Raw genomic sequence first — 15,715 nt, 5'->3', positions numbered from 1 at the left:
CGCTCCAAGGGTGAATATTGGCCCATCACGATCAAACAAATAGCCAGTTTACAAGCTTATGAAGATGGTCTCATGGACCAGGCCAAGAAAATCAGTTCTCAGCTTTGGCTAGCTCCTCCAGCCAAGGCTGAGAGTAGACACTGCATAGCCTCTAGGTTCTTTCAGAGCCTATTTCTCTCAGCACCACGGTGAGGTCTCTCTTGTAGCTGAGGCGAATTGATTTCATATTTTGTGTTTGAGACTGAGGTCTATCTTTTTGTTTTGTTTTTAACAGCAAAATCTAGATAAATACATATGATAGAATACAGAGAAATCCCCAAACTATCTTAATATAAAGCAAGCAATAGAATAACTGCAAACAATTAAAAGTTTAGGCTATCAATATCATACAAAAGTAGTGACCTCACCGCTCTGATAGACAAGGAAAAAAAGAATCCTTTTGCAAACCACATCCATGTTCTGTTTGTTTGTCCACAATGATCTAAATGGGAAGTTTATTTTAGAAGCTAGAATGTGGCAGTTTTAGTCTGTTTTTGGTGCAGCACAGTCCTCTTTTAAGTGAATTGCTTTCACCTGTTGTACTGCTGTGCGGAGTGTGCGCAACAGGGCAAATCTTTGCCAAGCCAGGGTGACCTACCCAGGACCATGAAATTCATATGCAGGCATAGTAGCCATTTAGAAAGAAATCTGCTAAAGCTGACTTGACATATACTGATATGGAACCATATTTTGGATATATATTATCGCTGTCGGGTGGAAACCTTATATATTTTTTTATTATTTAAAAACAATTTATAAATGGTGAAAATAGCTAATCCACAAGCTGTAATTATTAATAATTACGAAATACTATATTTTTAAAGAGTGAAAAATCAACTAAATCATTATTATTGCAAGTTCAGTCACATTTCATTTGAATGAAAATAACTTGTGGGGGAAAATGCATAAAGTCTCTAATCTGTGAGTCTAATGTGATTAATGTGACCCCTACTTCAGCCAGTGAAGTCCAGGGCTGAATGTGACACGTTAAGACCTATATAACTCAATATTGGTCATTTGCCAACACATTATTTTGTGAAATAAAGGGGTTATATTTCACGCATAGTTATACTATTCTTATACTGTAATAAAATAAAATCATCCTTAACCTTCAAATTAAATTCATTATTTCCGTGGACTTAAAATATATATATTTTTTTTGACGGTCTTCCTGGCCTGGCATTAGGCCTTTGTGCCCTTCAATAAATTACAACACCAAAGGCCAAGTGGCCTTGCCCCTAAAATGACTAAATTCCAGGCCTGCCTGGAACGCATTTTTTATTTTTTCTTATTTTTTTTTTAAAGAAAAAGTCATTATTATATTTTTTTTACTTTCAATAAATCATATCCACTTACAAAAAACACAGTGAGTGCTGGTATTGAGGCGGTACTACTGTGTTTGCGCTGGTTAGAAATTATTATTAATTGTGGCCCTTAAGAAATGTTAGAAACTACTGAATAGTAGTGCCACATACGGTATGCGTGCAATTTAGGTTTATTTAGTTAACTTAAAGTATTTCTCTTTTTTTTAATGCTTTTATTTACTTTTAAGTAGTTATACTTATATTTGTAACCTTTTTACTTACCTTAATTACTTTTAAATAATTTGACTCCATATAGTCAATCAATATATTCCAGTTTGTTACATTTAAGTACTCATTTTAGTGACTTTTAAGTACTGTTACTTAAATCAGTCAATTATTGTCCTGACTTTTGATATTTTTACTAATTTTAATTACTTTTAAGTAATTTTCACTCTTTATAATAACTTTAATTTTGTTTTACTCTTTTTTATTTACCTTTAAGTTCTTTTTACTCATTTTTACTTTAAAATACTTTTTTTTACTTGTTTTCACAACCTTTAAGTATTGTTACTCTTTTTTATCAACTTCATCTTCACCCACTTTATTTACATTGAAGTATATACAGTATATGCTACCTACAACTTCTATATATATATATATATATATATATATATATTAGTTTATATATATATTATATATATTTATTTTTTACTCATTCGAACAACTTTGATGTATAAGTACTCATTTTAACTAAGTTTAAGTATTCTTACTCATTTGAAGTACAACCGAGTGTTTCTACTCAAATTTTACTGAAGTTTTGTTGCTCAATGTATTTACTTTAAAAGTATCTTTTACTGATTTTATTTACTTTGAAGTATCTTTTACTCATTTTTACAACCTTTTAAGTATTTTACTCAATTTAAGTACTCAAGTACGTATTTACTTTTAAATATTTGTTCTCATTTTTTACTTTTAATAATTTTTTCTCACATTGAAGATCGGTCGTTTTAGTGTGTGTGTGTGCATGTCTTTAAGAATAGTTGCTAGAACATTTTATAAATATACAACTTCCATAGTTTAAATTTTTTTTTTCTTTTTTCTTTCCCCAGTTGTTTTCTGTTTATACATTTTTTTGTTTATTTTCTTGCACACATCATAGGCAAACTCTTTCAATCAGCTTGTGATTTCATCTGGTGGTATTTCTCTCTAACCGCAGCGAGGGCAATGGAAGAGGGAGGCCCCGGTTTTATCTTTGACCAAATCTAGATTAGTCCACCCCACGTAAACATTTGCCTTAATAATGTTTCACTTTCCTTTCAATATTTTTAAGTTGAATTTAATATCATACAATATTGAAACCACTCAGGATGAAATATCTTTTACTCCAAAATTGGTTCTTTATTTATTTTTTGTATTTATTTTTTTAATATATGTATGTTCTGTCATCATGTCTGTGTGTCCACAATCCCTTGTGGAGATTTCCGTTTCCTTAAGTTCTGTAACTGCCACGTAACTATGGCAACGTAATCCTCACGGCGGGGAGCTGCTTAGCCTCCATTGAATTCATTCTATAACACAACTCAGTTAAATTATCCCTAATACGATTCAATATATTATAATACTATTTAGAAACATTAACTATGATATTATAGGAATTAAAAGTCATTTTGACTTTTTTGGAACAAGTTTTTAATATTTTATCATTTTAACTGAAAATATATTTTTTGTTGAGCTTGTCGATCTGCTATTTTTTAAATTTGCATTATTATCTCTAGGTACTGTTGTGTACTCTCTCATTTTTAATGTACTCCTCAGTAGAAAGGTGTTTATACTGTACCTTGTTTCCCATTGCTGTATTCTAATTTAAATTTATTTTTGAAAAAACAACTTTCTTAATAGTTTTTCTTTGGTTCTGCCTTATTTTAGTTTTTCTTTCACATCGGCAAATGTATTCTTTGTGAGTGTCAAGAGGAGGGAGTTGGTGAATATTTGATTTAACTTTGTCTAAATCAGGTCACAACACCTGCTACTGCAAATGTGATACAGGGCGAAAACTTTAATTTTATATTTTGTTCCAAATTGTTTTAAACTTTATGTTTCATACTGCAGTCAACTGTAGGCCTACTACCATGCCGAACAGTACATTTGATTTCCGTATTTCTGCTTATGTCCTGGATACTGTAAGAGTCCCCGTGACTATCTACAATAAGGAAGTATTTCTTGATTTTAGGACTCATATCACGTAAGTTTTCCCAGTATAAAGTGTAAATTTATGTATATTATGTTCAGACGTGTATCGTTCCATTCCAAAAAAAAACCTTAGACCTTTGTAGGTCTGTTCACACTTCACAGGATCGCAGCTTCACATGAGGTCATGAGAGCATCCACACCCAACGGGCACGCGACCCGGGCTTCGGCCGAACTGAAATGCACAGAATCCTCATTGACCCGAAATGAAGGGTAATGTATTCTGGTCAATTATCGCTCTGTAAAACTGGTACACTGGTCAGTTTTCTTTCCTGAGACTCCGGTCCTCGGTGTGATGTCACGCGGCTCACACCGCTGCCAGGTCACTGTGAGGTCATTTGGACCCAGACGACATTTTGAAAGTAAGGTTGTAAGATGGGACGAAACAACTCTGATATTTTTCATAATTATAATTAAGTTATTGCAAGATGCAGTGTACCCTTCCTGTTTCTTTTCAATACATTTTGGGAACTTGGTGAGGTGTGTCCTTACTGTCATTAAATATAACTAGACCATACCCGGTCGACGCATGCGTGGGGGGATATGCGCACATGATCTGGCAACCCGGGAGGCAGTTCGTCCCATAGCTGGGCAGCCCCGTAACCATGGCGACAGTGTTTGACACAAAAACGCTAATAAGAAGCTGAGATTTGGTGAAATTGAGAAACGGGCTTCACAGTTGTGTTCAGATGGTAATGGTCAATGGCTGTGTGCAAAATCAGAGCAATTGGTCCAGCCAGTGAGGAGAACCGGGTAGCTTCACCTCCACTACAAACGCACAGAGGTTACTAGAATTATAGTAGGATAACCATTTTATTCTTTCAATTAAAACAGCACTGTCTCAGTGCAGAAGTGAACTTTTATATCTTATCTGAATAACTAAACATTTATTTACTTAATATTATTATTTTTTTCTCCTCTTAATAATACATGCCTTTACAATTCAGTCTACATATCTGGACATGTCTGCCTTATTATATAAACATTATTACATTTTTATTTTTATTTTTTATTATTTTTATTTTATTTTTTGATGTCATATACCGTTCACAAAACCATATAACCAACACCACCTCTGCAGGTGCTACATGGATCTGTGATAGCACCGGTTACCACTATTTGCCCGAGAGCTGGAATGGATGCTGCTATCCTGCCATACTTACCTCTGGCATTCGTTCCATTCCAGCGTTTGTCCCACCCACACGCCCCGCACTGGCTACGTGCCAGACGATTCTTATACAGGTCACACATACGGAGGACCCTAAAGGTTATATAATGTAACGGACACCTATAGAATGTCCATTCCAAGGAGGGAATATATATATACACATACATAATAAGTACTCGAAATGCCAATTTCCTTTGCCAATTCTTAATTCTTAAAAAAAATATATATATTTTCTTCTCCCTCAGACACCATGCATTACCACACTACTCTAGTCCTTCACCTTACCCTGCAAGCAAATCCACCCTCATCCTCCACTTACTGTTCGCCACACACCACGCACACCCCACCCCTTGACGCGATCCTTGCTGAAAATGAACACACCACTCTAGTAATAAATATGAGCATCCTTACGACCCTACTACTCGCATATCTGGCCTGGCACACATACATAATGATCCAAAAGCTAACCCTTATCACCAACTGCCACCAAAACTCCCACAAGAGATGAAATAATACTACCAGTGTAGCCTCTCGAGGCAGGGTTAGGAGAAAGGAGGGACGGCTTTGAACTGAGCACCATGCAATAGGGCCTCTGTGGATCTATCCCACCAGAGAGATACCTCCTCCCTATCCAAACCCCCGACCAAAGAGGCTCCCACACGGCCGCCCTGGAACTCCATGATGCATCTTTAGACTAGGCACACTCCTTTAGACTGTACGAGTCCCCTCCTCTGGAACCGCCCCAGGGAGGCCTCAGGTTGTAGTATAATGCACTCGTCTCCTGCTAGGCATTAGGCCAAGGAGGGTGCATATGTTGTAGTATGATGCACTCTCCTGCTGGGCCCTAGGCCAAAGAGGTTGCAAATGTTTAGTATGGTGCATTCCTCCGTTAGACCTTCTGCCAGGGGGAATGCACAAATATATGTTTAGAACATGTACTTTCTGTTAGACCTTATGCCAGGAAAAGTGCATAAAAGAAATCTCTATGCTACTGCTTAAAGGTGTTTTCTTTAAAAGTCTTACATGTACTCTTCTACTGTGAACTTACACCTCTTCGAACATATATATATTTATATATATATATTAATTTTATTTTTTTTGCTTCGCACCCAACCCACTTGTTTGAAATCATTGAATGTGTTAATGATTTAGGAGGGGTTGATGGGAAAATATGGCACATATTTTATCAGCATCCATTTTAAAGACTGAATATCACTTTACATTTTCTGGGCCTCTACATTTTGTGTCACGTTATACATTTTGTGTCAAGTGTCACGACAAGTGGAAATTTCCACTTCACCTTATGAACATAACATTGACTAAAACTACCTAAAATTGGTTAAAAACAGGATACGAGGCGTAGGCTGATAGTGGTGTGGTGGTTTTTGCTAGAAAGTTGACATGCACCTCTTAACCCTTGCTGTCTTGGCTCCGTGTGTGCCCTAACAGACTTGAGAACAACACGGAAACCACTTAGCACACCTTATGACACTGACGTGCATTTCTAAACTATCCAATCCAAACTCCCTTTTTGGGGATGGCCCCTCACTGGTTTCCTGTAGTATATAGTAGCATTACACATCCTGTTACATTAGAATTCTCCACGATCTTGCAGACTTTGGTTCTACTGACTCTGTTGTTCGTGCATCCGAGGCGCCTCCCGTTCTTTCCCCTGTGTGGACTAATCGCTCTTGAGCCTTTACGAAACAATCATCTGATACTGTACGTTGAGTATTTGATTTTACTTGTCTTGCATTATTGGTTCACATATTTCACAGTGTTGTTCCTGTGTATTGCTGTATTGAAATTAATAAATATGCTGGTTTTGAGCTGATGTGATCCTAGTCTAATATCGTGTATGTACCCTCTGGGCAATAGGACATATTGAACAAAGGACACACTCCCCTCTTGGAGTGTGGCCCTGGCGCATCAGTACTCAAGTAAATTTACTCTGTTACTGTCCACCATCTTTTAACCCTGCAAGGCCCAGATTCTTTTCAAGTTGTGATGATTCCTGGCTCTGTGGGGGGTATTTATATGCAAATATCCTGGCCAATGGCATTGTAAGACTAAGCAATAGGACCCAATGAGGATTTAGAGGTAAAAAAAAAAAAAAAACAGAAAAGAAAAATGATTTAAACTCATTTCTTTATAAAACATACATGTGATCGTGCGATCACACTGGGCCTCAAATATATATATTTTTTTACATTTTGGGGAAAATAATTACATCGAGGTGCCCAGATGTCCGTAGTGCCCACCTATCCTGTATCCAGAGAGAGAGGCTGCTTTTGAATGTGCGAACTGTGTATATAATGCCTTATCTGCATTACTCCTAAACATACTGTGACCACCATGTCCTACAAAATCCAAAACATTTCAATGTTTTTGTTGCAATAGTGCAATTAATGCATTTTCAGGTTGGGATACCAATTTGATCCAATCAGGATAGATAACTCAGTCAGGATACAGATTAAACAAGTGAAATTGGAAGTGATGCCACAAATAAATGAGCAGACAAAATTGGAACTTAGAACACTATAAAAATGAAGCTGATATATGGGTACTCTCTCCTGATTGGCTGAAATGTTGTCACCTACCTGAAAATGTAATTTATGTTTGTTAAAGAGTTGGAGAGACAGTTACAGTTTCCTGTTACCGAACAAACACTCTATAGCAATGATTACAATCAGAATATAATGCTTTAACATTTTAACAACCAAACCTTTTGTTTTAACCCCCCAAAAAATAATTTTAGACGTCTAATAGCCCGAAGAATGCTCAGTGGGGAGTGACCTATCAACATTTCTTACTGCCCCCCCAATCAAAGAATATCATATAATAATCCAGAATAGGGTTCAAGTGGTTAAAATAAATCCTGGATTGTGGCTTCAACTGAAGGCAAGACAGAGGCATGAGTTTGTAAAGCATCACTAATCTCCCACCACCACCTTAAACGGTCTACACCATGAATTTAAAAAATAATAATAATATTTAATATCATATTGTTTATGTCCCTCAAACGTTTTTCAAAAGGTTTGAGCCTAAATCAAGCCTCAGATATACTCATTCCAACTAACTTCTCTCTGGCTTATAAAGCACTTTCACCTGCAATATCACATTGTCCTGTTTGGCAGGGGCTCTATTGAGCCAGTTTGTATGCATGTTATCTCCTGGTTCTGTGTGGAAAAAGTAAAAAAATAAAAATAAGAAAAAAATAAGAAAAATATATATATATTTTTTAAGTTTTTTGTTTTGTTTTTTTGGAACTGAAAACGGGAGGAATTGTTCCCGTTAGTGACATCACTTTTGGGACCAAATCAGTTTGGCCTGTTTTTAGACCAATTTACAGAAAACCCCAGATTTGCTGTGAAAGCCTGAGTGTTCAAACTGGGGTATTTTTGAGGATAGAAGAGAGGTAGGGGAGACCAAAAACACACAAAAAAGAAGAAAAAGTTAAAATTCATGGTGTAGACCCTTTAAGAGATACTAATGGTCATGGAAATAAAGATTCTGTCCCCAGTTGACTTTTAAGACGTTCACTGAATTACTCTGAACTGCACTGCTGTAGTGCAGTGGCTCTAAAACATGTTCACGTCAAGGAAAATGCTGATATGTGTTTGGTCGCGGAACCCCCCATCTGAAAAGATCCCCAGAAGATTTATATTAAAAAATGTTTTGAAAATTATAAAAAAAATGGTACACTATTCAAGATTTTTCAAATTATTAAAAAATAGCAGATCTACAAGCTCACAACACATTGCATCGCAACGCATCGAATAGCCATCTAATATAGCTTTAAAGGACAACATAGTTTTTTTTGTTCATTAGTTTGTAATGATAATAATTAAAAGATGAGTGTTAAAAAAGAAATCATTTATTGCTTTCTATCGTTATCTAGCGATTTTTAACCACCTACTGCTGACACCATCTCTGCCCCCTGATGCTGTCGGCCACCACAACTTCCTCTTACTCAATGTCTTGCTAGACTATCCATTTTTGTCACATGGCCAAATTGCTATGGCATCAGCTGAAATGTTTTAACCTTTGGGAAGGCAACACCATATTAGGTGTGTCAGCTGAAATGTTTTAACCATTAGGGAAGCAATCCCATATTAGGTGTGTCGGATGTAAACAACATTGTATAAATATGCTGTATAATTCTGTTCTGGGGGTTGGTTGGTAGAGGAGCCTGGTGTGCATTTGTTCCCCCGACTTATGATTGTGACTGGGGTGGCTAAGTATATAGTATACGGACATTACCACGAGTGACTGCAAAGACATAGTAAGTGGCAAATGTTGAATTACTATTAGCCATTTTGTCTAACTCTTGCTAACGGCGTTCCCTTCCGGTGTGGTTCACTGCCGAAATAAAATAAATATGCTCCAAAGAGCCAAATGTATAGTGAACAATTAAAAGTAGACAAAACAAAGCCTATATGTATGATGGATGTTGTGGCGAACTTTTGCCATGATTTCAATAGACCATTCCTTTAGTCTTGAATTAATGTCAATTTATTTTAAGTCATTTTAAATTATCTGGTGTCTTTAACCTTTTCTTTTCTCTCTGTTCTTCTTAGAATGGGATCTGCTGGTGTACAAAAAGCCTGTGTGTCCCTTGCGGTCATTGGTTTCCTTTTGGGCCTTGTGTGCTGTGGAGTTTCAAGATGGAAAGTTTCCTCACTTGGCACGGTACAGTTTTCACAGGTAATCAAAACAGGACATTCGACTATATGCACACAGTTGCCATTTTGTTCTCATGTCATACTCGGGGGTGCACGATGTCAGTCATGCCCAAAGATAGGGTCTATGATGTCAGTCTTGGGTGTTTCGGTTAGCTCCATCTATGGAGCTCCAGGAAGGGGTCTCTGACGTCAGAGCTGGGATGTCAATTATCTCCAAGTATAGAATTCTAGGAGAGAGTCTCTGATGTCAGACTTGGGTAGGTCGGTTATCTCCATATATGGGGATCTCCATATATGGGGAGGTTGGGATTAAATAGGTCACTTAGGGTTGGGATTGAATAGGTCGTTTAGGTCGTTTCCGGGCATCCTGCCACGGTCTACCTATCCATTTGGCTGGCCAGTATGCTCTGAAACGTTCTTTACAGTCACTATTAGAACAATAAAAACAGCATAATTACAAGCCCGCTTATAAAATATCCTCAGATTAAGCTAAATCTCTCTTGTCTCTCTTATTCTCTCTTACTCCACAGGGCCTCTGGATGATCTGTATGACGGTGGGAGACGAGCAGACCTGTATGAACTACGAGGGGGTGGTGTTCGTGGTCCCATCTTACCTGCAGCCTGCTCGGGTCATGCTCATCGTCAGCATATTGATCACCGGCCTCACGCTCCTCAATCTCCTTCACGGTCGCTGTTCCTGTGTGGCAGACACCAAGGCCAAGTGCAGCCTGGTAGCGGGGATAGGCAGGATACTGGCCGGCCTCCTGATTATCGTCCCCGTCAGCTGGGCCGCCTACACTATCATCCGTGACTCCAAGAATCCATTAGAATATGGGAAGATGGGAGCCAGCATCTATATAGGCTGGTTTGGTGGAGCTATGCTAATTCTGTCTGGAGGCCTTCTCTGCTTCAACAGGCCAGAGGGAACCGCCAACAGTAGTGCTTCTGCCGCAGTGTAAAGTGTAATATTCATGCAAAGGCGCTTTTAAAGGGGACATGTGGATTGATTGGATGGGGGGGTGTAAGGCAGGGGGCTTTGTTGACGATATAGAAACAGAGGCGGAAAGGGTGATTGTAAATATGGAATATTAACCACTTAAACCCCACTATCCGTAAGATGGGGAAAGCTTTCGCTGAAAATAGACGATCAACAAGCTCACAGATCGGCTATTTTCAAATGGACGAAATAATATTTCGGCCATTTGAAAATAGCCGATATATATATTATATATAGGGCTGAAGTGGTTAATGTGTGTTTTGTGATAATAATCTAAATCTGCAAAGTAACTAAAGCTGTCAAATAATTGTTGTGGAGTAAAATTACAATATTTGCATCTCAGATGTAGTGGAGTAGAAGTGAAAGTGCTATTGAAAATGGGAAATACTCCAGTAAAGTAAAACATCCTAAAAAGTGTACTGAAGTACTTGAGTAGTTGAGTAAATGTACTTAATTACTTTACACCACTGATAGTTTGTAGTTCGGGGGTGCGCGACAGCATGTGTTGTGGACCTAAGCTGAGCTCAAGGTTTTTGTGGTTTGTGCAGACTCTACAAACTGCAGTCCACCAAAGCATATAAATATGTACATGGTTAGGCTTAGAATTGTTTTTGAAAGGTCAGTAAAAACAATATGTTTGATCAATGTCCTTTAAGCCCATATGGCTGCCTAGATAGTTATTTGTGTGTGACATAATCGTATGACTAAAGTATAAAATAGGGCTTAAGTAGGGCTTAAGTGGTTAATATAAGCATATATCAATCAATTAGGATAGTGTGGATTATCATTGTATGAAGTATATCTAGACATAGTTACTTGCAACACACCATGCAGAGTTTGCTGTTTAATGTTGGATAAGGAACAGTCCTCTGCTGTGCTCTCACCAGTCACCACATCGCCTTCTTCACGCGCTAAACTGTCTTTCTACAAGTGTCAGCCAGCCGTCCCTTCAGATTAACGCTGTTTCTCTCTCTCTGCCGAGTGTTCTGCCAGATGCATGCCTTGCCCGTCATTGGACCACTATTAGGTCAGTATTCAGATAATTTGCTGACCACCCCGTCACTTAATGGTCGGCCCACCGATAGCAGATCTACAATCGCATAGCGCGGCACTCTGAGCCGCGCTATGAGCTTGTATATCTGCCAATTTGTGCGTTCCAGGATTTATGGGTTAAGACTGAGCAATTATGAGTTTTTCTTTTATTTTTCTTTGTAACAAATGTGAGAACACACTCTGTACGTGGGGTCGGCTGTTTGATCTCCTCTGGCTGTTTGTCAAATCTGACAAAGCTGTATGCATAATAATAAAAAAAATTAAATCCTGAATTGATTCCTGAATGAAATTATTATATTGGGACAAAGGTTCCCAAAAAAAATGCATTGAATTGCAAGTAATGTGTGGACTGTGGGACCCCAGTACAGTAACCTTATGATTCTCTCTCTCTCTCTCTCTCTCTGTCTCTCAAATAAAGAGGGCTATTCAATTGCATGAATGGAAGTAGTAATGAAAAAGTAGGTTTTTCAGTAACTGCATAAGAAAGAGGCAGCGATGTGTTCTGTTCGACCCCCAGTATCTAATCTGCATGCATATAGTCACTGTCGGGGGAAAAAACCTTGTACCTCCATATTTCAATTATTATTTTTTTCGTAAATTAACGCCGTACTTGATCATACCGCAGAGTCACACGAAAGCATCAAAAGTAGCAGATCTACAAGCTCGAAACGCGTCGCGAAGCGACGCGTTTCGAGCTTGTAGATCTGCTACTTTTGATGCTTTTGAATTTGAATCCTGAAAAGTAACAGTTTTGGAAATACGAGGTTTCCACCCGACATCGGCGATATCCAAGCTGCCCAAAAAAAAAGGGGGGGGGGGGGGGGGGGGGGGGGTTGAGCCAGTCAAATCACTTGCCCCACGCAGACACATGAAGCAGTCATTATGGTCCATTAGGTTACGGTGGGGGAGATGAAATGACAGCTATACTATATACTGTACTGTGCAGGTTGAAGGAAGGAGATTTAGCACCGCGGGCCCCGTGTGAACCTCATTGTGAAGGCTGCGGGTATAGCCCAAGCCAGGGCTGTTATTAACCCATTATGACCGGGGGAAACGCATCTGTTTTTTGATTTCTTTGGCTATTCAAAAACAGCAGATATACAAGCTCATAGCGCTATGAGCTTGTAGATTTTTTTTTTTTTTTTTAATAATGAAAATTTGTGCAAATCTTTGAATATATATATATTTTTTTTTAAAGCGAACATTTGTAACTCAAATCTTTGCTTTGTGGGGGTCCCTGGAACAACATATTTTGAGATGGAGGTACGTGGACAAATATATCATTTTGGGTGGTCCTTGACATGAAGGACCACCCAAAAAGTTTGAGTACCACTGACATAGAAACATAAGATAGGATTTAGAATCACCAGAAGCAAAGATGAGCTTTAAAAATATGTATATGCAAAGATTTGCACAAAATGTTTTGTTCAAAAATAGCAGATCTACAAGCTATCTTGTAGACAAAAAAAAAATGTATATGCAAAGATTTGCATGAAATGTTTTCTTCAAAAATAGCAGATCTACAAGCTATGAGCTTGTAGATCTGCTATTTTTGAATATCCAAAGTATAAAATTATGGTTATACTGTAGCTAAAAATCTAAAATGACACAGATGCGTTCCCGGTCTTAGTGGGTTAAATAAGTGGTTAATGGCGTTAGCCTTTAGCCTGAACAATGGCTCCGGTTGCCCTCTGGATATGATTCAAACACTTGTCTCTTGGCTTTATTTGCCCTCTCTGCCACCTGACAACCTCTCTGCCCTTTCCTGAAAGGCAGTCGTGAATAGTGATTACCTGGACCGCTGCCTGCCCCCCTCCTCCTCCTCCTCCTCCTCGATTTCTGATTTATTCTTCGTCCCCTAGTGGTGGAAGAAGCACTCTGATATTATTTTTACTTAGGTAAAAGTAGCAGTACGACAATATTAAAATACTCTTCTACTTAAAATGTTAAGTAGAAGTACAAAAGGTATTGGAATCAAAATATGCTGTACTTACAGTACCAAAGTAAAAGTACAAAGATCTGTCAACATTTGTCTTCAGAGTAGTGTATAAGTATAACATAGGGCTTAATTAGTTGATGTATGTTTTGGGATTATCGAAATATCGTCTCTGTTGGGTGGAAACCGCATATGTCCAAAACTATTACTTTTCAGGATTCAAATTCAAAAATAGCGAAAGGAGCAGATCTACAAGCTCAAAACGCGGCGCGAAGCGGCAGGTTTCGAACTTGTAGATCTGCTATTATTGATGCTTTTGTGTGACGTATGTAGTGTGACCAACTAGGGCATTAATTTACGAAAGATATTTCTGCCCGACAGCAACGATATACAAAGTAACTAGTAACTAAAGTAGCCTATAGACCCCTTAACAGACGACGTCATACTGGCTGCGTGCAGCCAGTATGCGCGCAACGAAACCCATTATATCAGGTCTCGTTAGGACGCGTCTCACTAGCCAACACACACAAGAGGGGGTTGGGGTGTGCTGAAACCAGTGCACCCTGAAACAGGTTGGGAATTGATTGCGTGAAACAATCACCTGTGCGTCCAGGCTCAATGTTAGTAAACAAATAATTGGTCTATAGTATAAATAAGTTAGTAGTTACTAGGTGTTTTTTTTAATTTTACTGTACTTTACAATGTAAAGTAAAAGTACCTCAAAATTGTACCTACAGTAAGTACAGTAAGTACTTGGTCTCACATCTCCTAATGTCCCCGGCCCTCACCTCATTTCCACCCACCTCTTCTCCATCCCACTTTCTTTGACACTAATCGTTTGATCTTTATTTTTTCCCCCACCTTTTTCTTGTCTTCTCACTCTTGTTCTCTCCCCCCAAACTGCAATAAGTAGACCAAAGAGATTGAGGGGGGGGTGTAGTAAAGGAATAAGGAGGAAGATGGAGAAGAAACCAAGTTGGCCAAAAAGCAGCCGATAGGAAAGCGATAACACCATCACCACCACCGCCCTGGAAACGAGATGAATTCCACTCGCTCTCCGCCACGCTCCGGTGTCAAAGTCCTTATCAGCCCGCGGCAGACACTATAGCAAAGTCCTCTCTCTCTGTCTGTCTGTCTGTCTGTTTCTCTCTCTCCCTCCCCCTCTCTCTTCCTCTCTTTCCTTCTCTATCTCTCTCTCACTCCATCACACACCCCCCCTCTCCCTCTGCTAGTAATGGGGTCACTTTTTGTTGGTCATCTACCCAAGGCGTTCATTCTCTCTTTCTAGATGGTCATTTCCTGGGAAGGACAGGATTGTGCCCGCCCGCTGGTATCTCTGCTCAGAGAGACTGGTTGACACATGAGCCTGTCTGCTGCTGCTCCACCGTTTGCTGTATAGTTTGACAATTTCATGGGGAGGACAAGGCCAACAAGAGAGAAGAAGCAGCCAACGAGCTAACCCATTAAGATTCTACAAATGTCTTCTAAATCCCAAAAGTATTCTGAAAAAAACATATGTTTCTATATATGTGGTGCGCAAACCTTTTCATGTCAAGGACCCCCAAAATTATATTTATTTGGCCGCCGACCCCCATCTCAAAATGTTTTGTTACAGGGGGTCCCAGAAGCAAAGATTTCAGTTAAAAATGTTCACTTTAAAACGATATATATTCAAAGATTGGCAGGCATTTTCATAATTTGAAAAAAATAGCAGATATACAAGTTCATAGCGCGGCACTCGGTGCCGCGCTATGAGCTTGTATATCTGCTATTTTTGAATAGCCAAAGTGTAAAATAATACTTTTTAGCTCAAATGAAAAAGTGACAAAGATGCGTTCCGGGTCTTAATGGGTTAAAGGGATATTTTACACACCCACCAACACTCCCAAAAAAACGGATAACATTCTTGACATTGTCACATATTTGAGATATTAGGTACAATTTATCTCCAAAGTCAGCCATTCACGACTATAAGGGCAGACCGATATGTCATCCATTATTTGCCTTTTAGCACAACACAAAGTGACGCGCTATGCTATTAGCTTGTATATCTGCTATTTTAAGTATAAAATAATGTTGTTGTTTTTTTAGCTCAAATCTAAAATGACACAGATCCTTTCCCGGTTTTAATGGGTTAAAAGAGCAACAGCCAATTGGGAAACAACACCACGTGGACGGCCAACCAAAGGTGTCACTTCATCAGTTATGGTGCCACAATCATTGAGTGACCCAGAGACATACTGTATATAGCAGAGTGGTTCTCAAACTTTTGCGTGTCAAGGACCC

General features: G+C 38.7%; 1 protein-coding gene across 2 annotated transcripts; it reads left to right on the top strand.

The window, feature by feature from the left end:
• The first annotated feature begins 6,261 nt into the window (after nucleotides 1-6,261).
• Nucleotides 6,262-11,728, top strand: LOC311056304 (claudin-4-like). 2 transcript variants are annotated; one of them, XM_084072830.1, is made up of 3 exons: nucleotides 6,262-6,480; nucleotides 9,339-9,465; nucleotides 9,974-11,728. In XM_084072830.1, exons 1-3 carry the CDS (start codon nucleotides 6,296-6,298, stop codon nucleotides 10,400-10,402), a joined length of 741 nt encoding a protein of 246 aa, XP_083928956.1. In that variant the 5' UTR covers nucleotides 6,262-6,295; the 3' UTR covers nucleotides 10,403-11,728. The 2 variants fall into 2 exon arrangements, with proteins under 2 accessions (XP_083928956.1, XP_083928957.1); XM_084072831.1 differs by lacking the exon at nucleotides 6,262-6,480 and adding an exon at nucleotides 8,940-9,043.
• Nucleotides 11,729-15,715: the final 3,987 nt, after the last annotated feature.

Source organism: Gymnoscopelus microlampas (genome assembly GCF_963454915.1).
Source record: "Gymnoscopelus microlampas genome assembly, chromosome: 11".
Classification (NCBI taxonomy): domain Eukaryota; kingdom Metazoa; phylum Chordata; class Actinopteri; order Myctophiformes; family Myctophidae; genus Gymnoscopelus; species Gymnoscopelus microlampas.
Note: the sequence above shows the minus strand (reverse complement) of the source record. Positions and strands in the feature narration are given on the sequence as shown.